The sequence below is a fragment of the Phyllobates terribilis genome, unplaced genomic scaffold (assembly GCF_046119375.1).
Source record: "Phyllobates terribilis strain yellow unplaced genomic scaffold, ASM4611937v1 Scaffold_11__3_contigs__length_659146591, whole genome shotgun sequence".
Lineage (NCBI taxonomy): Eukaryota > Metazoa > Chordata > Amphibia > Anura > Dendrobatidae > Phyllobates > Phyllobates terribilis.
Window position 1 is genome coordinate 294550858 of NW_027362771.1, and position 26439 is coordinate 294577296.

The 26439-nt window shown below is 39.8% G+C and overlaps 1 protein-coding gene across 5 annotated transcripts in view; it reads left to right on the forward strand.

Annotated features, from left to right (window-relative positions):
- The window catches only part of SFMBT2 (Scm like with four mbt domains 2), a 281711-nt gene that overhangs the window by 194310 nt on the left and 60962 nt on the right, over positions 1-26439 (forward strand). For all 5 annotated transcript variants that reach the window (XM_073652450.1, XM_073652449.1, XM_073652448.1 and 2 more), the window contains 3 exons: positions 6381-6507; positions 17946-18059; positions 26050-26092. In XM_073652450.1, the coding sequence (XP_073508551.1) occupies positions 6381-6507; positions 17946-18059; positions 26050-26092 (284 nt within the window). The remainder of the gene's footprint in view (positions 1-6380; positions 6508-17945; positions 18060-26049; positions 26093-26439) is intronic.

Sequence of the window (26439 nt, forward strand, 5' to 3'; positions counted from 1 at the left end):
GTTTTATAGATCTGTTTAGGGGTCTCTACTCTCCCTTTCCCTAGTTATAGGGCTCTCTCCTCTTTTCCCGTCGTTATGCGCTGGGTTCTCTCTATACCTTGCGTGACATTGTACATGGAAACTGGAATGGGTGATTGTAGGAGTCACTGTTATGTGCTACTGATGCCTACATGCCTGCTTCTTAGTTTGGGTATGGTCTGCTTCTCCAGGAAGAGATGGGAGATCCTTTCTCACCTACATTCAGAAAAAATTTCAAAAAGTTCCAATACTAATCGCTATGTCCTCACACTCCCAGATCAACAGGGGATTAACCAATTATGGGTGTTTATTTCAATAGGGAAGGGAAATAAGCACCCAACTAGACAGAACAGCCAATTAGGCAGGTCAAAATACAACACCAGCCAATATGGATGTCTTAAATTCCTTGATCTAGGGTAATATCACTGGCCATGGCCCTGGGAGTTAGTATCATCAAGTGCTTTTCTGGGCAGCAAGTCTGCAAAGATGTCATTTATTTTTCTACAATTTAATATAAAATAGTCTAGTAAATGATCTTGGTGAAAGAGATGGTAGAGGAAACATTCACTCAGATATATATGAATTAGCAAATCTCCCAAAACACAGGAATCAATTTTATAACCTATTACTGAGATGCAGAATTTCACCTGCCTATGTTCCCTTACAAGAATCTAAAGAATGCCCATTGTGTTGGAAGTTAGACTGGTTTTGTCACTGATAAAGAACAATATTATGAGGGACAATGAAATATTTGTACGACACATTATTTTACTTTTTAAAGTGTAAGCAAAGGAAATAACAGCCTGTACTGTAGATATGTGTTATGTCAGCAAATAATGCCATGTAGTAAAGCAGAATCATATTTTTGCCAAATTTATAATATGAATATAAAATTGCTTTCTGTATGGAAACTTATAGAAATGTTGCTGCAGTTGAGCAACTTCACATATGGTAATCATGTTAACCAACCTGATGCAAGACTGCTCAGAATTAAAGGTAGTAGCAAGTTCTGAAACCTTTAAAAAGGTTGTGCACTACTTTAACATTGACGACCTACCCTTAGGATAGGTCATCAATGCCTGATCGGTGGGGATGCGACACCTGGCACCCTGCCGATCAGTTGTTTTAGGTGCCAGTGGCATCCAGAACTGCTCCGTTACGGAGCTGCACCACCCACAGATACTGCACATCCTCCCCCTATTCAAATCAATAAAGGGGGATGTGTAGTACTCGACTGTGGCCACTATCAGTAGACGGAGCAGCTCCGTAACAGACCAGTTCAGCTGCTGTCGGCACCTAGAACAGCTGATCGGCGGGGTGCCGAGTGTCGCACCCCCACCGATCAGGCATTGAGGACCTATCCTAAAGATAGATCGTCAATGTTAAAGTAGTGGAAAATCTTTTTAAGTCTATTGTGTCAAGCTTGTCACCACCAAGAATGCTATGGTAAAGAAAATAAAAGGTATATTTTCAACTGCGAGAGATCTGTATCATTTTGGAAAAAGAGAACCTCTTATATAATTCTGTGTTCTTCTAGGCTTATTATATTTCCATAACTCCCTCAAAATTATGAAATATATTCTCAGTAAACTTCCTCATGCCATTCTATGGAACCTGTATTAAAACAGAATTCCACATACTCGTTAACTAGTTACAAGCATATACACCTATTGACTTTACATTGGTAATTACACATTAAATGTGATGACACAGGTCCATAAAGAAAAACATCTTAACATCTCTTGTGTCCATCTAAAAGAAACATTGAAGCTGGATAAATGATAGCCATAAGTGTGCAAAAATAGTGTTGGCATCCTTGAAATTGTTCCAGAAAATGAAGTATTTCTCCCAGAAAATTTTTGCAATTACACATGCTTTGTTATACACATGTTTATTTCCTTTGTGTGTATTGGAACAACACAAAAAACAGAGAAAAAGGGCAAATTAGACACAATTTGACACAAAACCCCAAAAATTGGCCAGTCAAAATTGTTGGCACCTTTCCAAAATTGTGGGTAAACAACTTTGTTTCAAGCATTTAATGCTCATTCAAACTAAACTGTGGCAAATAACAGGTATGGGCAATATGAAAATCACACATTAAACTGGATAAAAAGGGGAGAATATGACTCAATCTTTGATTCGTGTCTGTGTGCCACACTAAGCATGAAGAACAAAAAGAGGAGAAGTGAACTGTCTGATGACTTGAGAACCAAAATTGTTGAAAAATATCAACAATCTCATGGTTCCAAGTACATCTCCAGAGATCTTGATGTTCATTTGTTCATGGTGAGCAACATAATCAAGAAGTTTACAACCAATGGCACTGTAGCTAATGTTCCTTGACATGGATGCCAGAGAAAATTTGATGAAAGGTTGCAAGGCAAGATAGTCCAGATGGTGAATAGGCAGCCCCAATCAAAGTTCCAAAGAAATTTAAGCTGCCGTGCAGGCTCAGGGTGCATCAGTCTCAGCGCAAACTTTCTGTTGACATTTGAATGAAATGAAACGCCATGGCAGGTGACCCAAGACACAGAGACATAACAAAGCTAGACTGCAGTTTGCCAAAATGTACGTGAGTAAGCCAAAATCCTTCTGGGACAGCGTCTTGAAGACAGATGAGACCAAGATAGAGTTTTTTGGTAAAGCACATCATTCTACTGTCTACCGAAAACAAAATGAGGCCTACAAACAAAAGAACACAGTACCTACAGTCAAATATGATGGAGGTTTAAAGATGTTATGGGGGTTGCTTTGCAGCCTCTGGCACTGGTTGCCCTGACTGTGTGCAAGACATTATGAAATCTGAAGATTACCAAAGGATTTTGGGTCACAGTGTAGTACCCAGTGTAAGAAAGCTGGGTTTGATTCCTTGGTCATTGGTCTTCCAGCAGGACAATGACCCCAAACATACTTCAAGAAGGATGGATGGAAACAAAGCACGGGAGCGTTCTGAAGTTGCCAGCAATGAGTCTGGATATAAATACCTTTGAACCTCTGTGGAGAGATCTTAAAATTGCTGTTGGGAGAAGGCACCCTTCAAATATGAGAGACCTGGAGCAGTTTGAAAAAGAAGAGTGGTCCAAAATTCCAGTTGAGAGATGTAAGAAGCTTGCTGATGGTTATAGGAAGTGATTGATTGCAGTTATTTATTCCAAAGGGCGTGCAGCCAAATGTTAAGTTGAGGGTGCCAACAATTTTGTCTGGTCCATTTTGGGGGTTTTGTGTAAAATTATGTGCAATTTGCCTTTTTTTCTTTACTTGTTGTGTTGTTCCAATACACACAAAGAAAATTAACAGGTGTATAACAAAACATGTGTAATGGCAATAATTTTCTGGGCGAAATAGTTCATTTTCTGGAACAATTTCATGGGTGCCAACACTTTTGGCCATTACTGTATATTTTGGTATTGAGGAGTTGTTTTTATCTAAGCAACTCTGATATTCATGTCATCCAGGTTTTTTTTTTTTACCTGAGCTTTTAACAGCTCTAATAAATTTTTTTGCTATAATATTCAAATAATTTTTACCTTTTTTTGTGATACATGTGGCTTAAAACGGAGCTGTACTTTCAAGAGACAATAGTACAGGAGATAAGAAACTTTGTATCTTATCAGAAAAATCAGCTCCCTTCCCCATTTATGACAGACGGCTTACCCTTCCCCCTGCCTCCTGAACTTTTCATCCACTGTGGAAAAGCAGCTCAGGTCCATCTTGCTCAGAGGAGAAGAACTACTACAGTTGTCATATGACACAGACCATTATCCTCTATCGAGAAAGGAGAGGGAGGAGGATTGAGGTGCAAGAATGTGAGCAGGTAGAGGGAGTCAGAAAACAGTGCAGAGCTTTTGAACAAGTGTTTTATCTCATATCAAAGCTTGATTCAAATCAGCACAGCTGAGCTCTGCTGCATAATGTCCTCCATGTTGCTGCAGCTTGTTTCTGTGAGCTAAAAAGTGAATGAAGAGCAGTCATTCCCCTTTCTGCACTGTGCTGTCTATGGGATAAATCACTGCATCTATTCTCCTCCCCCAACCTACCAGTGGATTGCAATATACAGATAGATCACGCAGAGGAGAAAACTATTGCGCATGCAGCATAAGTCACATAATGGCCAGAAATTGTGTTATTCATCATTCACACACACAGGACACCTTATTTGGAAAAGTTTTTGAAAGCACAGTTAAGCTTAGTGCCCACGATGCAGAAATGAAGCAGAAATTTTACTGAGCATTTCTGCATCTCCTTGGCAGAAAAATGCATGTGGTTTTTACATGCGTTTTTGGCGCGTTTTTGCATGCGGAGTTTTTCCAATGCATTGTATAGGTAAATCCACATGCACAAACGCACAAGAATTGGTAATGTCCGGATTTTTTCTGCAAGTAAAATCCGTGCAGAAAAATCCTGACCATGTGCACACAACTTGCAGAATGTCATAGGAAGTCATGGGATAAGGTATGCAATGCATTTCTTGATCGTTTCTGCGCTGCAAATCCGCACCAAAAATGCACCAAAAGCGCGTCGTGGGCACACAGCTTTAAGCTTACATTTTTTAAGTAATTTTTACATTCCTTTTTTTTGCTGATATTGGGGGAAAATAAGAACATTATAGGAAATATGTCTCTATTTTTCACTCTTTTTTTTTTTCATGACCACAAAGGACTGCTGAAAAAAAATCATTTTAAATTGCGCTCCACTTTCTGTAGGAATTATTTTTTAATGTTGAGCAGATTTTTTTCTGATGGGTGCTGGGCTAAAAACAGTAATTCTGACTGGAAGTGACTCTTTTTTATTTTTTTTTATGTTTATTTATATTTTTTCTTGCTGTTTTAATTCATTTCATACTGTGCCCCTCATAAAGTGTGTCTTAACATATTTATACATTCTTTTCATTGCTGATTTTTTCCATAACTGGGGATGGTTTATTGACCCCAGCTACAAGTGAAATTCATCTTCCTGCATTCACAGCAGAGCAATCTGAGTCTAATAAGACTCAACAGCTTCTGCTCTCTCTCTACACCATGCAATCAAATCCGAATGAAGAAGCCCTGACAGCGTTTCTTATACTGTATACACAGCACTTGTTTAGTGGTTTATATGCAGTGATCAGGAAGGCAGAGATGGTAATAAACCATTTCTGCCTTCTCTATGAGGAGCCTGGCTGTTTCTGACAGCTGGCTCCTGGGCAAGCAGCCAGGTCTGCCTTGGCCTTTTTAAATGTCAGTGCAGAGTAAAGTGCGCACTGCCCAGATGTTTAAAGTCTATGGGAGGTCTAGAACTAGTTAAGATATTTGTTTTTTTTTTTCTTCTTGTTTTGTATAATAATGTATTTTTTCGTGTCTATTAAATGTTACACTTTTTAGCTCACCGTTCCATACACTAGAACTAACTGTTCACAATTCCCTTTCCTAGAAACTATTCTGCACAAATTGCAAAACTTTAAAATAATATTGATTTTATAAATTTGACAAAAGTCAGTTTTAACAGTCTATAACGCAGCAACCTGACAATTTGCACAGATGACAATTTTTATAGATTTTCCTAATGCATTGACTTGTACATAAAAGAACCATCTTTATTTTCTGTTCATCATAATAACATAACCTGCACACAATGAACCTTTATCACAAATATATGACTTTTTCTCAGTTATCTTGAGCAATTATTTCCAGTCTAATGATGACACATTGCTTATTCTGAATGTGAACATCCCCATGCCATTTTCCTATCTCACTATAACGTTTATGTTCTCATAAAGATTGTTGTGTCACCCCGTAAACGGTAGTTAATTTATTTAGTATTCCTATTGGCATAAATTACCTTGTGACTTTTTTCTAGCAAAAATGAGAAATGGATAATGTGACAATATTAGTGAACACTGTATGCCCTCTGTTCAATTGTTAAACCTTTATATATTTTTTTAGCAATTAGAGACAAAACTTACTTTTGTGCTTTCAACAGTTATAATTTTTAGATACAACTTATGCTACATGCAGGTCAATGAGTCTGTGGAAAACAAGCGTCCGCACTCGGATGACAGCCGAGTGCAGTGTAATTTTCACGGACTGACAAAATGGATTTTTTTTCCATTTTCTCCACATTTGAGAAAATCAGTTTGCACTCTGATCAGAGCATATATAGACCGATTTTCTCGGATGAGAGAAAATCGGTTGTGTGACCCTAGCCTAAGCCTCCATATTGAATAAGCACATTAATACACATCATCTAAACATACATCAGTTAAAAAAAGAAATTATATATGCATCATCAGCAATTTTTTTTCATTGACGAATCATATTTGGTATTCCCGATTGTTTTAATATATAGACTGTACCCTTTAGTGATCTTAATTTGTATTTCAGACCTCAAATTCTCGTGGGTTTACAAAAAACATGAAACTGGAGGCAGTCAACCCAAGTAATCCCTCTGAGATTTGTGTTGCATCTGTTACCAAAGTGAAAGGAAGATTACTTTGGATTCATCTTGAAGGTATCCAAGTTTCCAGTCATTTTGATTTATGCAAAGTATAATGTATGACAACTGTTGTAACAAAACAATTTTTTTTTTTAGATTTTGAGCCACATCTTTATTTGAATTATGAAAAAAAAAATAGAAGAAAACAAAAAACACAGTAGGGTCTTTTCTGGATAGAAAAAAGGATAACACTGTACAATTGTGCTCACCTGGTAGGATTGTGTGCACACAACCACTAATAAGGCTTAGGCTGCTGCAGACCCAGGAGGAGAAATCAGGCGCAACTGGAAAAGAATGGGTTAACATGCACTACCATCAATAATGATGAGAAGACCGGATTCCACAGATATGTGGCTTAGTAGTCAACGTATTTTGAAGTATACAACTTCTTCATCAGGACATACTTTTGATTTGTCCTGACGAAGAAGTTGTATACTTTGAAACGCATTGACTATAAAACCACATATCTGTGGAATCCGGTCTTATCATTAGTATTGATGGCAGCGCAGGTTAACCCATTCTTTTCCAGTTGCTCCTGACATCTTTATTTGAGGAATACTAGTTGGTAAATTTCATTTAGTGCCAATAATGAATGGCAAAAAAAGAACATTGTGGTTGCCTGCTAATAGATGTATCTTACTGCATATTGTCATATATTGAACTCAGAAATAACAGACTACGCCGTAGGCTTCTATTGTGTTGGCTATAGGGAGCCAGAACTTGTGCTGTACATCTATGTCTATGCAATGAATTTGAGTTACATATAAAAACAAACCTTTCAAGATATATTGAGAAATGTAAGGGTTTCTCATCAGAGATAACCGCTTTCAAAAAGCACCTGCTGCACCGATAAGCCGCGTGCTCGCTGGTAAACAGCTAATATTGTCAGCCGCAGCTGCTTCATGGAAGATGTAATATTACATGTCCTATAACACGAGAATTGCTCCAGTCCTCGTTCTTACACAGCGATTCTTTATTCTAGTTCAAGAAGAGGAGTGATGAGTATGGGATCACACTACATGATGTCCATATGAACTGGGATTTGTTTGTATTAGATAACCCCCTTAAATCACTGCATTATTTAAAGATTAAAAATGACAGGTTTTAAAGGGAGGGAAATTCACTTAACGGTCACTGTTGAGATACTGAAATTAATACTTATTTTTTACTTATGTATTTAAAGGGAACTTGTCATATAATATAATGCTATTAATCTTCAGATATGCGGTTAATCTACAGGTTAATAGCATTTTGGCAGTGAGAGCCCTGCTACCGAGAGGTAATGAACTTTATTCACTCTGGCAGCGTTCTGCTTCCAGTCATAGGGATGGCATCGACATGGGTTCAGTCATCGATCTGTGTATAGAGAACGGCAGCTGTAACTGTGTCCCCGTCACTGACTGACAGCTCGCTCAGCATTAGAGCCGGCTGTCAGTTGGTGCCGGGGGCGCGGTTACAGCCGCCACTCTCTATACACAGAGCGGTGACTCAACCCATGCCAGTGCCACCCCTATGACTGAAAGCAGAACGCCGCCTGGGGGGATAAAGTTTATTTCCTCCCGGCAGCGGGGCTCTCAGTGCTGCCACTGCATGATGTCAGATCTGTAGATTACCCCCATATCTGCAGGTTGATAGTTATTTTACATGATAGGTTCTCTTTAAATTAACTTACAGTTGTATTTTATTTGTTTTATGCAAAGCCTTGTGAAGCCTTTCTTTAGGTGGGGTTAGATAGCTTTTATATTTTAGGAAAAAACAAGTCAGTGGGAGGCCATGGGTTGCATTTTATTAGCTCATCTCTATGTATAGCCAAAAAAAAAACCAAGCTTCACATGAGTGTTTTGTGTCCTTTTATCGCTACTTGGAAACCAATCAGCTCATCTGGAAACTTAACCAAGCAAAATTGTATTATTTGTAATAATGTTTATCAGATACTGAATTTCCCAAGCCTCTCACATGGCCCAGTACTGAGCATCAACTTAATAGAGCTCGATCAGCGCATGATCGACATTACAGTTCTCTGAAAACAGCTTACTGCCGTAGGACCAGCAACAAATATGTGTGATACTGATCTCTATTGCTGACACATCCAACAAATTCAATTAGAAAGGAAAAGGATGTTGTGGTTTGAGCTTCTTGCACATTTCTTAGTGGTCCAACAAGCACCTGCATCTGCCACAAATCATAAAAAGGTCAAAACAGGAAGTTTTTTTTCTTTTTCAGTAATATTAAAGGAAAGCTAGTATTGGACATACTGTTAAATACTGACCTATATAGATATCTACCACTGCTTGTCACCACAACATTTAATATAGAATGATGAGAATAAGATGTCATTTTGGATAGAAGATGTTAGATACAATTCTTGATACTTGACAGGCATAGAACTGAGGCCAAAATAAATGTGCTACTAATTACGGTATGTTGTTCAGTTTTGTGATTTGCTTCTGCCGGGGTGTGATTGCTAAAGAGGTTGTCCACTACCTGCATAACTCCTTCTTAAATAGTGCCCCATAGCATATAAAGAAAAGCATCACCGGTGCGGTAGGTGTCTTATTTATTTTAAACTGGAGAATAAAGCATTTAAGTAGGGGTTGTTCAAGAAGTGGACAACCCCTTTAATCTTAAGTTGAGCACCCCTTTTGAACAAGCCACATGATTGCTTATTTTTCCCCTCTTTTGGCATAGTGTTTTGTAAGGCGTAAAACATCTTGAGAATTTCAGTATTACAGTGACGCGCCCCTGGGCCTTCTGTGTCGTGCGGCATCGCGCGCACGGGGGCTTACCCGGAGCCGGATCAGATGGGGGTAGTAGTCTCGTGGCGGTGACCCGGTCCGTGCCCAGGGAGTCAAACTAAGTGGCGAGTCTATTAGCAGTAGATGTTGGATGACTACGCCACCCGTTGAATGCAGCTTTGGAGCTGCCGCTGCAGGGCAGACCGCTGAGGCCGGTGGAAGGATGGTGCAGCGGGGATGGTATAACCCCCAACGGGAGGGGTATGGCCTCAGGGCAGCAGGTGTAGATGATGGGGGTTGTGATGGTGCAGCAAGGAGAGTCAGAAACGTATGGTGCAGTTTCAGGGTTTTTACTCACAGATGGTACTTCAGTCACTTCGGCCGGGAGTGACCACCCGAGCCGTACTGCGTTCACCAGGTGCGGGACTCGGCTAACCCCCAGGCAGTTCCGGAGCGTGGTCCTGAGCTCCCCTCTCTCTCTCTTTCTGCTGGCCGTCCCCACCAGGGATCCACCTTTGTCCGGCTCCCTCGGGCCTCTTGGTGGTTAAACCTTCTCTGGCTTTCCTGACCCTACTCGTGGTGTGCCTTCCTGGTGGATATGGTGAGGGTCGTGGCAAAACTTGACCACGACCTCCGGTTCCTGGCTGAGGATCATTAGCCTCCACCAGTTTGGGTTCCGGTACCCGTTTCCGCCAACCCTTCACCCGGTAACTTGTGGGATCTCAGGGTTCCCTCTGGCTCTGCGTCTCTGGGCCTTTCTTCCTCCTCTCTCTCCACTGCAGGCTTGGCCCTGGAGCTGGGCCCAGCCGGAGCCACAGCTCCCTGTCAGCCCTCCTGGCTGAGCTCCTCCGCTCTGCTTCTCCTCAGACTGACTGACTGACTGACTCACTCCCTGACTCACCCTGTCCTAAGATGGTGCCCACCATATATACTCCCTCTATGTGTGAGCCCAGGTGACTAGCACCCAATGGGCTCCTATCTCTATGCCCAGAGCCCCTCCCCTATCTGCCCCTACACTACTGGGATGTTCCACCCCCCCCTCCCACTCCAGCCAGGGACAGACACTGTCGTACCTGCACATTCACCTAGTGGGAGTACCATTGATCTGTCCCCCGGAAATGGGATGAGTGTAGTGCATGCAGCTAGCTGAGCTCAGTCCCACACTCCATCCTTACCCGGGAGTGGAATACCACACCTCTGGCTCGAGGTGCACTACCCCTGTAGCAGCCGAGTCCTCGGGGTGCTACAACAGTATCATACAATATTATCTAGTTGGCAGAATACTTGAGGAGATGTTTGGGCACTTGTCCTGCTTTTTCATTTTAATCTTTATCTCTAGTTTCCCTTGTTTATCACCCCTCTGTTGTATTTTAATAATTTCTTAGTTCTAGAAAAACCTAGGTCTTTTAAGTGAAACTTAAAGTGATAATGAAGTTGTCCTTAAAGTTACAATTAAGTTGGACTAAATTGTCCCTAAGCATTGTAAGGGTACTACACTTCACTTCTATTCTAGGATATATAGAATTCTAATGTGCATTCTCATGCACCAGTTACTATCATCTGAAGTATATTTATCGTACATGCAATTGTTATGAAGATTAGAATCCAGCATTCTAAAGAATAAACAAAATGTTGTAAAAATATTACACATACTATATGTGATTTACACTATAGTAGACTGTCCCATTAGATCCTTCCTCATTAATTATTTGTTAATTATAATATGTGTGAAACAGTAATGTTGGAGAACAGTACATGGTTTAGTTTCTTCTTTTAGTTTTTAAAAATATTTATAGCATTCAAATATTTACAGTATATGCAAAACTTAAAAGATTGTGAAAGAACTGGAAATGTCATGCATTCATTTTCATATAGTCATATGCAAAATATTTCTCTGGAGTTTAAAATTGGTCAATGTCAATTCGACAAACAGCATAAATCAATGGTATAAGTGAGTCTAAGAAATTTTGTAGTATATCTTATTAGAGAATTATGCTTATTTCTCCACTTATGAAACATTTCTTCTAATGCTTCTGCTTCCTGAACTCATCATTCACTTAGAAATACAGTTAAAATTAGTCTTGCTTAACCCCTCCACACATCCTGCTATAAGTACAAGGATGGTGTTATAGCACAGGAGCTGTTACATACAACTGGGCTCCCACTGCAACAGCTATATGCGATCCCAGCCGTTTAAGTTTACATGATGTTGTTACTGAGTGGATTTAAGGAATTTGACAGATGGAAAATGCTCCCTCTTTCAGCCCATCTGCACCCCCGCAGCGAGATTGTGGGGTGCCAATGGGTTGCTATGCCAGCCAGTGACCTAGCAATGGTCTTCATGTCCGCCATACATCACAGTTTAGCAGATATTGCTGGAGGTGGTTTCTTATAAGCTACTTGTCTGTCAAATGCTGATAGACTGGGATAATACACCATTACATAATGGTTTATTTTGAAAAAAAGAAAACAAAAGTCCTAAAAAACCCACATATGTTTGGTATCGCCTCATTTGTAACAATCCATGCTAGAAAACAAATTAATTATTTATCCTGGATGGTGAATGCTACAAAATAAAAATTGATATGTCAGGAATTATTTTGCTTTTATGCTGCTTCACAAAATTAAACAAGTGATCAAAAGTGTGCATGCACCCTAAAATGGTGCCAATAAGAATGATAGCTCAAAAAATTAACCTCATATAGCTTTGTAAGCAAAAGAATAAAAAGTTATAGCTTTTACGATATGATGACCCCCCCTCAAAAAACAAGATTTGTTGTAAAAAATTAATTTCTGCTGCAAAAGTAGTAAAATTTAAAAAATATATAAAAATTGGGTATCGCGATAATCGCATCAAACTACATAATAAAGGAATCATGTTATGTATACTGCATACCATAGTAAAAAGAACCAGGCATTCTCTTTAAAATTGCAAAGTATAGGTCTTTATTATTCCGTAGTCCAAAAATGTGATGCTTCAGTCAGATTAAGAACTTTCTCAAACATTGGATTGCAGGAGTTCATTACAATGTAGAAAAAAAGGCGCAGTGAATGGTGGTATAACTGCTCTGGTAAGAGGCACTGTCTCAAATATACTGCATAGTGGATGATGTAAAAAATATAAATAATACAATTCCAGATTTGTTTTTCATTCATCCTTGATACAAAAAGATTAAATAAAGGAAGATAAAAAAAAGTTATATGTAACCAAAAATTGTACAAGTGAAAACCACACTATATCCTGCAAAATAAGTCATAAAATAGCTCAATCTACAGAAAAAAATATAAAAGTTATAGTTAGAAAAATATGGCGACCAATCAAAAAAATTAAAAACATATAAAATATATACACATAGGTTTTTTATCATCATAATTTTATTGTTCCACCGAATAAAGATTTCATGTCAATTATCCCAAATGGTGAATGGTGTTTAAAAAAAATGTATACAGTACAGACCAAAAGTTTGGACACACCTTCTCATTTAAAGATTTTTCTGCATTTTCATGACTATGAGAATTGTACATTCAAAACTATGAATTAGCACATGTGGAATTATATACTTAACAAAAAAGTGTGAAACAACTGAAAATATGTCTTATATTCTAGGTTCTTCAAAGTAGCCACCTTTTGCTTTGATGACTGCTTTGCACACTCTTGGCATTCTCTTGATGAGCTTCAAGAGGTAGTCACCAGAAATGGTCTTCCAACAATCTTGAAGGAGTTCCCAGAGATGCTTAGCACTTGTTGGCCCTTTTGCCTTCACTCTGCGGTCCAGCTCACCCCAAACCATCTCGATTGGGTTCAGGTCTAGTGACTGTGGAGGCCTGGTCATCCGGCGTAGCACCCCATCACTCCCCTTCTTGGTCAAATAGCCCTTACACAGCCTGGAGGTGTGTTTGGGGTCATTGTCCTGTTGAAAAATAAATGATGGTCCAACTAAACGCAAACCGGATGGAATAGCATGCCACTGCATGATGCTGTGGTAGCTATGCTGGTTCAGTATGCCTTCAATTTTGAATAAATCCCCAACAGTGTCACCAACAAAGCACCCCTACACCATCACACCTCCTCCTCCATGCTTCACGGTGGGAACCAGGCATGTAGAGTCCATCCGTTCACCTTTTCTGCGTCGCACAAAGACACGGTGGTTGGAACCAAAGATCTCAAATTTGGACTCATCAGACCAAAGCACAGATTCCCACTGGTCTAATGTCCATTCCTTGTGTTCTTTAGCCCAAACAAGTCTCTTCTGCTTTTTGCCTGTCCTTAGCATTGGTTTCCTAGCAGCTATTTTACCATGAAGGCCTGCTGCACAAAGTCTCCTCTTAACAGTTGTTGAAGAGATGTGTCTGCTGCTAGAACTCTGTGTGGCATTGACCTGGTCTCTAATCTGAGCTGCTGTTAACCTGAGATTTCTAAGGCTGGTGACTCGGATAAACTTATCCTCGGAAGCAGAGGTGACTCTTGGTCTTCCTTTCCTGGGGCGGTCCTCATGTGAGCCAGTTTCTTTGTAGCGCTTTGTAACATACCTGGCGGCATTCTTGCATAGGGCACCATCTCCCACTATGCAAGATCGCAAACTTGATCATCAGTCCAGTCTGCTAGCCTGGCTTCTTTCCATGCTGTCTGTTTGCCTCTGTTCTGGCTGCTTAGGGCGGCGGCCCGGTCACTTCGTGTTTCTTGTAGCTGCTGTGGGCACACCCCTAATGTGTCCTCAGCCTATTGCTGTCAGTCACTGGATATTTAAACCAGCTTCACCTGGAAGCTGGTGCCTGAGCAACTCTATCATTCAGTGTGCTCCTTGACTCTGAATGTGCCAGGTCCTGTTCTGTTTCTCCTGCCTGTCCGCCTTCCTGGAGGCTGTATTTCCAGGCCAGTCTGAACACGCTCCTTGCCTGTTTGTTTCTGCCTCTAGGGGCCGTATACCCAGGCTCGTTCCTGTATTTCGCTGCAGTAACAGTTCCTGTCTGAACTGTCTCCTAACCTGTTACTTGTTTGGTCCCTATGTCCGTTTCCTTCCTTTTGCTGCAGTGTCTGAACCATCACTTGGCTTTACCTAGGCTCGTTCCTGTATTTCGTTGCAGTACAGTCCCTGTCTGAACTGTCTCCTAACCTGTTACCTGTTTTGTCTCTTTGTCCGTTTCCTCTCTTTTTCTGCAGAGTCTGAACCTGCACCTAACTCCTACTCATTGTCGCTGTACTTTTGTTTATGAGTTTGGAGTCCTCTCGCTACTTCTTTGCAAGTACCGTGTGTGTATCTGGTTCTGCCTTTCCCTTCCAGTCTGTTCCATGTGAACAGAGCCCTGTCCCCTCTGCTCTGTCTTTGCTCACCGCTTTGGCGGTTTATCTCTGCTCTGCCTTACTTACCGCTCTGGCGGTTTCTGCCCGCTCTGCTCAGCCTTGTCCACCGCACTTGCGGTTTCGCTCTGCTCAGCCTTGTCCACCGCGCCTGCGGTTTCGCTCTGCTCAGCCTTGTCCACCGCATCTGCGGTTTCGCTCTGCTCAGCCCTGTCCACCGCATCTGCGGTTTCGCTCTGCTCAGCCTTGTCCGAACCCGTCTCCTAGTCTGTACTGGACCCTACCCAGCCTGTGCTCTAATCTGCCTGTTCCTGTATTCCCCAGTGTGGGTCAACAGGTCCCTCTGCTCGGTTCCTCCCTGGTGCACAGGCGTCATTAGCCGTCGTGCGACCTTGGTCAGATCGGGTAGATACTTAGTTACGCCCCTCCAGGCACTCTCCGGTTCATGGTCCAGTGGGATCACTAAACACGCACACGCCAGTCAGTCCGGGCGTGTGCAAAACACGCTTGATGGTTTTTGCAACTGCACTTGGGGACACTTTCAAAGTTTTCCCAATTTTTCGCACTGACTGACCTTCATTTCTTAAAGTAATGATGGCCACTCGTTTTTCTTTACTTAGCTGCTTTTTTCTTGCCATAATACAAATTCTAACAGCTTATTCAGTAGGACTATCAACTGTGTATCCACCAGACTTCTGCACAACCCAACTGATGGTCCCAACCCCATTTATAAGACAAGAAATCCCACTTATTAAACCTGACAGGGCACACCTGTGAAGTGAAAACCATTTCCGGTGACTACTTCTTGAAGCTCATCAAGAGAATGCCAAGAGTGTGCAAAGCAGTCATCAAAGCAAAAGGTGGCTACTTTGAAGAACCTAGAATATAAGACATATTTTCAGTTGTTTCACACTTTTTTGTTAAGTATATAATTCCACATGTGTTAATTCATAGTTTTGATGCCTTCAGTGTGAATGTACAATTTTCATAGTCATGAAAATACAGAAAAATCTTTAAATGAGAAGGTGTGTCCAAACTTTTGGTCTGTACTATACATACATGTACAATTCAAAATTAGTGTTTTTTTCATTCATTCTTCCTCCCAAAAAATGTACGGTAATAAAAATATCAAAAATTCAGATATACACCACAATAGTAATGAAACAATGAAATTTACATCTTGCCATAAAAAATAGGCCCTTACACAATAAGAATATGACATCACAAAAGCTATTTTTTTTCAAACAGTGCATTTAAAGTGCAAAGTAATAAATTATTTATAAAATGATATATATTTGGTATTTACATAATCATGCTGACCCGCAGAAAAAAAGATAACTTCATTTGTGAAGCAAAGTAAAATTGAAAATGGAAAGAAAAACAATGGCAGAATTGCTGTTTTTTTCTTTCTTCCCATAAAGAATTAATAATAGTTAATAAGTTATATGTACCCCAACATGGTGCCACTGATAAACACACCTCATCCCGCTAAGACAAGCCCTGATACAATTACATTAAGGCCACGGCCCCACTATCAGTATTCGGTCAGTATTCGGTTAGTATTTTTTCTCAGGAGTGGGAGCCGAAACAAGTCACCAATTCTGTATTTATTACCCACTCCTGGTTTGGGCTCCCACTCCTGAGAAAAAATACTGACTGAATACTGATAGTGGGGCCGTGGCCTAAAGCTGTAACCCACTACTGAACAACCCCAAATTGATTGACCCAGGAAGGTGAAAAGAAAAAAGGAAAAGATACCTCCTAGACTTTCACTGCTCCTAAATGTGTTGCAGCCAATCAGAAGCCACTAAGCAAGTGCAGCGTCCACTTTTTATCTGAGCCAGAAGAACACTGTTTTTTTCACTTCCTTGAGCCCATTTATAAGAGAATTTCCAGTAGTAGACAACTTGTTTAAGGTAGAATCAACTATCAGCACACTGTGGGATCATGATATATGCTGCCTATTTAACCCCTTGCCTCCCCAGCCATTTTTCATTTTACGTTTGCATTTTTCCCTCCTGCTACATGCAAGAACCGTAGTATTTTTATTTTTTCACTGACATAGCAGTATGAGCGTTTTATTTTTTAATGTGATTATCTAATTTACCATACAATTTCATAAAGGAAAAACAATTCCAATTGGGATGAAATGGATTTTCCATGTCTGTACAATTACAGCAATACAAATCTTACTTAGACTTTTTTTTTTTTAAGTGGGAAAAAAAAATTCAGAAGTTTGAAAAAAAAAAATTTGGTTTGTTTTACCATTTTCCAAGATTCATAACTTCTTAATTTTTGTGTTGATAGAGCTGTATGAGAGCTTTTTTTTTACTGGATAGTCTGACTGTTTTATTGTCTCAACTTTAGGGTTCATGCAACGTTTATATCATTTTTTTGAGCCCATTAATAAGGGGAAAGAGCAGATAGGAACAGAGTAAGAGAGAAAAAAGCACTAAAGTAGTAGCCCCATCTCTATGATTCCCTCTAAGTGTTTTATCTTTCTTCAGTGCTGATTTATATTGCTCAGTACGACTATATAATGTCCTCGATGGCACTGCTGCTTCTGAATATGTGCTATGGAGAGACAGGAGAGTTGGAATTCCTCATATCTCTATCTACTGTGTATGGTCGCTATGGCCGACATTGTAGCAGCTGGTCTCCACCCACTAGCTCAGGGACAGCTGAAATTTAGAGTTTGCAAAGGCGAAAACTGGTGAAAATGAGAGATTCAAGTCATATACTAGCCCGAAATGGTGAAATTCCTCATGTGCAAAGACATGACTGCTCATTCTGAATAGTGATCAGAAATGACGCTTTACACTTTAACTAAACACTCGCATGTATATATTTTTATTAAAAGTATGTGCATGTAATGTAATGTGAGTGTATGAATGTACTCACCTACTGCTGCTTTCTCTGGTGTCCAGCACCGTTCTGCTTTTCTTCTGAGTGGCATTACCACAGTTGCATCTAGGCAGCTCACTCTATGCGTGAGTCGGAAGCCTCTTTTACATTGTAAACCTATGGAGCTTTGTTCTAACGCTCCACAGACTTAGATTGTAAAAGTCACTTCCGGGTCACGCAGAGCGCAGCATGACCTGGACAGTATGCACAGCAGTGACGTCACTGAGAAGAGGAGCAGAGTGATGCTGGACACCGGAGAGAGCAGCGGTTGTTTGTAGTGAAAGATGGCCATGTACATAGATAACTTTTTGGCGGAATTATAATTTGGTGTAACAAACCTACAGATATTGCTCTGTTAACATACAAATTATTTCAGGAAGGAAAAACAAAGACAGTAAAATCTAGCCAGATCTTTTCTTACCCAAGTGACAACTCTTGGCTGAAAGTCCCATTGATCTTACAATACCTACTGCCTACAGCCAATACTAAAGCAATCATTTCTTCATACATTTCAGGTCTCGTGAAGCCTGTTCCTGAGTACATAGTTGACGTGGAGTCCATGAATATTTTCCCTGTTGGATGGTGTGAAGCAAATTCATATCCACTTAACACACCGCAGAGAGCAGTAGGTAAGTACTTCCAGGTCTTGTATACTATATACTCAAGCACATATTTGCTCTCATAATGTATCACCCTGAGCTCAGAATAATCCAGGCTCTTATAAATAATATAATGAATAGTCTACAATTATATAAAATACTCCTAGCTAGTTTGTCATTTTTGTATATTGGAATCAAACAATACACTCAATTATACAATATAATATAGTGGAAACAAATTCACGGAGTTACTGGAAAACATCAGATTTGAAGCGTTTGATTTGAGAAAATGTCTGAAGTTTCATGAGGTATAAGTCACAAATCAATTTTCCATACTTAAGTACTTTCTTAATAGTAGTTTCACGGATGAGTTCCCTTCTCAGTGCAGAGGAGTTGATGATTAATGACATTCAAGTAGCACAGTCACACTGCTAAAATCACGGGTATAGCACAGGATCCAAATAATGGGAGTTGTGACATATTCCGCTTATAGGAGGGATAGTTTATCATCAACTCATTATAAAAGGATTGGAAGTCAACAAGAAGATGTGGGGCAATGTTAAAAGGAACCTGTCATGTTAAAAATGGTATTTTCTTTATAAGCAGAGTGTTATAGAGCTGGAGGAGCTGATCAGATTGATATACATATACATTTTTCAATAAAACTTTCATTTTCTCATTGAAATCCTGGTGTTTGTATGCATATCAGTCCAGGGATTGGCATTCTTCCCTGAATGACAGTGCATGCAGAGATAGCTGTCAATCATTGAGTGGGACTACCCACTGGACTCTTATATACACACAAACACCAACGATGTCAATGAATAAAATACAAGTTATATTGAATCATTTTCTAATAATCTATATATCATTCTGCTCAGCTTCTCCTTGTCTATATCATGCCATTCACAGATCAGACTGTATCCACAATGTGACAGGTTGCCTTTAAAGGGAATCTGTCACCAGGTTTTTGACCTCCTATCTTAGAAAATCATGATGTAGGGGCAAAGACCCTGATTCCAGCAATGTATCACTTACTGGTCTGCTTGCTGTAGTTTTGATAAAATCCCTGTTTTATCTGCTGCAAATCTACCAGTTCTCTGAATGTTGAGCTCTGTATAACCCCACCTACACCACTGATTGGCAGCTTTCTGCCTATGTACAGTGGGAAAGAGCTCAAGAATATGCTTGACTACCTGGCAGCAGGTTTACTAGTTCTGCAATGATAATCTCTTGCTGATAAAACACTTATTTTATCAAATCTACACTAATCAGCCCAGAAAATGATACATAGCTAGAATCAGGATCTCTTTCTCTACACTAAGCTGCTTTCAGATTAAGTGGCAAAGCCCTGGTGACAGATTCCCTTTGAAGGAAAGCTGAGTCACTGAATTCAACAATGTGTCACTTTTTTGGCTGTGTGCTGTTGTTTACTTACAATGAGGGTATTATCACTAGGAGATGCTGGACCACAGACTGCGTGAGCCCTGGTCCGACCCCGCCTCCTGTGATAAGCAGCTCACTGTGGGGGCAGGGTTAGCTTTCTCAGCTCTGCTTCATGCTACATCTAAAACTATGATTGTGTGACAACTGCTGCACCCAGTGAACTAAGTAATTCATCATTGGAATCAGACTCACTTGCCCTATATGATGCTACTGTCAGATTAAATAGCCAAATCCTGCCAACAGATTCCCTTTAAGGCACAACTCAGCACAATAGAAGCATAAAACTAGTGTGAAGATTACCAGGTACAATGGCAAAATGCATTTGAGGAAATAAGCTGTTACTAAAATGACAAAATGTGAGTAGTAAAGTTCCAGAAAGAAATAATAAAGCTGTATACGTTCTTTGGAGACCATTGAGTATGAGGTAGACAACAAATGTATCAGATGTCCTTTCCACTCCATACCTGAAAACATGTACAGTAAGTTTAAGAACCTCCAGGAGGAAGTAGAGGAATTCTACACTTACGGCATACCTCCTTGTGTAAATACTGTGCATTGTGCGCCCATACCCAATCTACTAGTCCTTGACAGGTGACTTGTTGAAGGGGTTTTCCCTTTCCGGAAGCTGCTTAAAATATTCTTGTATTTATATGGTGCCGTCAACCAATCCAGCTCTCTGCTTACTGGAATAGCACATTGTAACAATTAAAATTCAGTTTTGGTACAAACGAACAGTGTTTACATTATAGCAAAAGTAGCGACACCCGGACGTCTGGTGCACATAGCATTTTGCTGGTTTTATTCACCACCATGTGTGCAAGGCCAGGCAATGAGCCACTTTCAAGTTATATTGGGTATATGACAAGGGATCGATCCAATCCTGTCGGAATGAAAAGATACTATTAGGGGCAGTGCAGCCGATTTATGAAGGTGAAAGTAAAATTGTAGTAACCAATCACAGCACAACTTTCATTTTTGTTTGCCAATCTGTGCCAATGCTTACAAGATGCATTTAGTAGGAGCCTGGCCTATACAACTTTACAATTTATAGGAAACACAAAAGCAATAAACCTTGTGATACACTGGACTCTATGTACTCAGTTCAGTATGTCTTTAATATTATGTTCCATTCTGCGGATCCTAGTGTTTCCAGACGTTTCGTTCATTGAGGGGTATTCCTATCTCCAAGATCCTATCCCAATATGTAGTAAGTGTAATAATAATATTAGCAAATACCTCAAATTAGAAGTGTAATATAGTTCTTCTTATTTGCTATGTCTCTTTCCTCATGTGCAGGGCATTGCAGGACCTTAGGTATCCATGGTTACGACCACCCATATAGTGAGAGTTAGTTGCTAGTGGTCGTAACCATGGATACCTAAGCTACTGCAATGCCCTGCACATGGGATAAGTGACATAGAGAATTAGAAGAAATTTACTAGATTTCTAATTGGAGGTGTTTGCTAATATTAATATTATTACATCTATTACATATTGGGATAGGATCTTCGAGATAGGAATACCCCTCACTAAAGGAATACCTCTACAACTGTGTTTGTTTGCCTTTGACATCTGGAAATATGTAATCATGGATCATGCATCGTTGTGTAACAATCAGAACACCATAATGTGCCTGTCAATACCAATATAATCTGACCTACAAGGAAGGAGAATTAGATAAATTATAAATGGTTCTAAGAATTAGAATTATGCGCAGTATTATAAACAGTAGAAATACAGAACCACAATGCAAACTTTTCTTCTAACCTTCCTTCAAGCAAAGGTTTACATATCATAGACCCCATGTTATAGGGCCCATGAGAAAGGGGAGGCCCAGTCCATTCTAGTCTTATTCTCCTTTTCTACAATCTGTCTAAGGTTATGTTTTTATGTAGTAGAGATGAGTGAATATATTCGAGAGGAATTGAATTCTGCTGGAATTTTACAAAAATGCCCATTTGCAAAAACTCATTTTTTTGTAATTCTATTCCACTGGTTGTCATTTTTCAGGAAGTAGGCCATAAAAATGGTTAAAACATAAAAAAATCCATATACTCACCTCACTGCTCACCTCTACAGCCCCCCTGGTCCTCACTGTCACCCATCCAGTCTTCGCCACATCTTATGACAGCCGCTTGAAAGCGCGTGTAAGGTGATGGCGCACGTCGTGATTTTTTGTGCACTTATGCAGATCTCTCCTGGGTGGTCTCATCAGGGGATTTCAGTGCAAGCAGCAGATAGGTGACAATGAGGATCAGAGGGGTCGGAGAAGGGAGTGGTGAGGTGATTATAATGATTTATTTATTTATTTTACATCTTACATTTCTTAGGTTCCAAGAGACCCCAGAGCTTAATAAGGAACATTAAATTTGCAGAAATTAACTTCTCTGAAAATCGAATTTTCAGATAAAATCTGTGTGAACAATTAGAATTTTACCTGATCCGCTCATCTCTAATTTGTAACATTTTTGATGTTTTGTTTTCTGCACGAAAAGCTCAAAAACAGGAAAACCACAGTGCATAATCTGCATGTTTTTTATGCATTTTTTTAAAGTTTCAGATATGTCTTTTAGTGCATTTCCACTCCCAAAAACAGAAAGAAAAATAACACCAGCAACTCTATGTGTACTTATTTCCACAATCATATGAAAGTGACCATAACAGTGTCGTATAGTGAATAAGATTGTTGGCTGGGCACTTCTCTACAATATTTCTCCGTGATATTTCCATTGCATTGTTTTAATGTATCTATATGAAACCTTTGATCATGGAAGCTTTAGCACTAAGTAATATATTTGCTCTTTATAGCAAAGTTTAAGGCCAGAGTCACACTAGCGTATAGCATCCTATGCGATATGCTAATGACACTCGGCTCCTGCTCTGCTGCGAGTGTGAGCCAAGTGTCAGTGTTCTGTGCTCCGATCCTCTCACATCAGAGAATCGCAGCACAGGTGTGGAGGAGACGGAGGAAGTAATTTCTCCATCTTCTCCATTGCCGGCGTCCGCGGGAATCGCATTGCACTCAGGTGACAACCAAGTGCACTCTGATGTTTAACACGCACCTATAGACCTATATGGGTGCATGCAATCTGATTCTCGCAGTCATTCGCAGCATGCTACAAATGTTTTCACATGCCGAATTGGCATGACAAAAATAAACAGTGGGCCGAGTGCAATCTGATTTTTTGTCGGATTGCACTAGTCTGATATATTTGCAAGTGTGAGCGAGCCCTAATAATAATAGGATGGCAGTGGGGAAAACAGACACCAGGTCACCCCGAGTTAGTGTGATCATATGTACCAGCACCAGCATGGGGCACCATTTTTAATTCTGCAGCGAGGTTGTAGACACAAACAAAGGGGGATTTCTAAAGATCTCATATGACTAGTTAAACATAATTACTGATTGATTATAGTAGATGAGATTCCTGAAATGTGGCGTTTACATCATGTATAGCTTAAAGCATTTCTCCATAACAGTTTTGTAATACTTAGTGATGAGTGAGTGAGTATGTTCGGTTAACCCTTTCACCGAGTATACTCGGCGAAAGGGTTAACCGAACATACTCGCTCATCACTATAATACGTAGATGAGTGTAGGTGGTGGTAATAAATGTATGACATGCTGTCATTATTTATTACATATAGGTCAGCAGACAATGTGTTTATGAAGTTTTTATATTCATTAGCCTGTACTGTGTGGTTTATATTAGATGAAAATATCATTACTGCATCGCTAACCATTTAGAGGACTCGTTGGGACGTTATGTCTGTGACACCTGTTATACCCATCTTTCACCATGCTCCTTCCTTATAAATCCTGTTTCTGCATATGTTCTCTGCAACTAATTGCTGGCCCGCGAAAGGGACGAATCATTTTGTGTGAGAACTGTAACAAGAGTTCCACATTCCGCAATTCTCCCAATGTGTTTTGAACAGGACTTGAAACTTTAAACGGATCCAACACCCCGGTATAGATGATAATCCTGGTGTTAGATTCCCGGGCTTTAGAGTACAATGCATGAACAGTGGAAATGTGCAAAAGCTTTACAAATTGTGTATATTTCAAATATGACTTTTATTACTAAGCCATTAAATGTAAGTTAAACGGAGCATTAAGCAGATCTGAGATCTGGATCGCATGCTGAAATATAAATTACACAGCTCTCTGGCCACTTTAAGCATTTCCAATTACTCCTGTAAGAGGCAGTAATGCACCCAGATTTTCACCATAAACATTTGCAGCCTGGCAAGACCATATGATCTGAGCAACTGGGAGGCTGTCATTTTGGCAGGAGTTCTTGAAGCTGTTATGCAATTAGATCCAGTACTCAGTGCGCTCATTCAGTGATTCATAGAGAACATTACAGATCACAGGCTACGCAGTGAGCTTAGGTGTATGATTAACTGCGCACTCTTGCATTGCTGACCTCCACACAACTCAATTAGGATAATTGTTGATCGATTAAAATTAGATATAATAACATTTCTCGCTCCCTTAGGTATGAACAGAATTAGATATAAGCTAAGCAAAAGGTTGTTGTTTCTAATCCCGCTCAGCATTAGCAGTTAACCCTTATAAAAGATACAAATGTTACATAACTAGGTACCTAAATAGCAAGAAAGTTACTGTCATTAAAAATGATATTTTATGTACATAATGAAAGAACTACTGTACTCTACTGTGGAGTAAATGGTGTGCAGAGAATGGCTCATTAGGGAATAATATGAATAGCTGAGTTTATGAGATAGATAGAAGGGATTAGATAGGGATGGGCAGACCGGTGGAAGTCCGGGTTCTGGTACATGACCCGAACTTTTGAGAAAGTTTTGTTCGGGTACCAGAATAGTAGCCGAACTTCCACAAGAACCCAAATGCCGTTGAAAATAATGTATACCCGAACTGCTAAGAAAATTAAAATTTCTCTCTCACCTCCGTGCCACCACGGACTTACCTCGAACACTACAGCGGACTTCCGCAGAAAGTATGTGTTCGGCGTTCAGACCCAAACAGAGATGGACATTTCTGTTTGGGTTCGCCCATCTCTAGTCACAACTCTTTTTATGAAATAGATATACAAAGTCTACATCTATATTCTAAATTCTGCTCACAATAAACCTATAATTGCTGTCATGGGAAAAGATTTGAGAAGAGAAACACAACCACTAGTTGCTTTTATATAGTAACCATAATGCAACACTGAACACAAAGGGCACTAAGCTTGTATAATTAATAGAGAGGTAACACAAGTGTCAGGCACATGTAAGTGGCACTTTAGTCCCAAAAAGTAGCATGAAATATACAAATAAAACAAATCACACCATTATGTTGTTGCCTATGACCTTTAGTGAATCTATTACCAGTTTTTTGCCACTTAATCTCAGAGTAGCATCATGTAGAGACAGAGACCCCAATTTATCAAAGCTTTTATGTCCCAAAAGTGGTGTAAAAGCTTTGAAAAGTTGCAAAATTTTGCAATTTTTGGCGTTTTAACTATAATATCTCCCAGCTCTGCCGAAGTGGATGAAACTGGGGCAGGATGGGGGTGCATCAGGGGTGTGACACCATAGCTTGTCTAATTCTTGACCAAAACCAGTAACCAGTTCCTGACTGGTGTAATATTTCTTGCGTGGCGCACAGAGGTGCACGCCACTCGTCAGACGCCCCACCTCATGCATCTCATCATGAATCAGGAGCATATGACTCCACCATGCCCCATCTTCAAGACCAGCGATGAGGGGGCAACTTGTAGATTTTAAAAATCAACAGATTACCAGTAGAGGACTAGTAACCCAGTGCTGCCATGTAGTCCTCCATATTCATGAGCTCTGTATAACCTCACCCTCACTACCCTCAATAACTAATAGTTGGCTTGTTCTGTGCCAGAAATGTGCTCAACAATTTTGGTGCATGATGTCACAAATTAAGTCACACCCTTTTCCAATAAATCCCATCCCTTTCAACAGAGTCGACCCTCCTTGTTGCACAGGTTGTAAAAAGTGTCTAAGACGCCTAATAAATATGCTACAAGTAATGAAAGATAGTTTTTACTTGTACAAATTACTCCAGAATTTAGGCACATTTAGCTTGATCAATATGCCCCAGTGTCTCTATATACCCATTTGCAAAATAACTTTTGTCAATATGAACAGAGCCATTTTTTAAGCCATTGTGCTAAGATTTTAATTTTGTAATACATGTGTATAAGAAAGCAAAAACAGCTGGAGCTAAGGGCAACTCATACCAGAAAAAGAAAAATGTATATTGCAGTAAATCACTGTTGGAAAATAGAGATATTGTCAGAGACAGAAACCTTGGAGCACTGCCGCAGCCTTCTAAACCACCACTGGGACATCCATGACCTATATCTCTAAGCAAAGTGGTGAAAAATCAATGAATTCTGCCATTAGAATTCCACCTAAATGTGGATTTTGATTATATGGATAAATACATTTTATGTAGAAATAACTCAACAAAATTGCTGTTACTTTGCAGTTGCGCCAACTTCACGTACACAAGTGAGTATATGGATTTTGGAATATTATGTTAAAATGTTATCTTCTTTTTTCCTAGTGAAAAAGAAAAGAAAGATTGCTGTTGTTCAGCCAGAAAAACAGTAAGTAATATTCCTTTTATGAAAAATTATCAAAAATAAAGAAGCTTTAGAGAGTGTCCCCCTATGAACATTATACAAAAGGGATCTGACTTTTACACCGCTGTTCACATTCATTGAGGTCCCTATGTAATATTTTTTTACAAATAATTTCAAGATCTGATACACAATGCATGCTTCTAATGCAGGGGTGCATAAATGTTTTATAGTCCACTAGCCACATTGACAGACCGGGTGTACGGTACAATGCTTATTAAAGGGAATCCGTCACCGGGTTTTGGCCATGTAATCTGAGATGTCGGGACAGAGACTTTAATTCCAGCAATGTATCACTTAGTGGTCTACTTGCT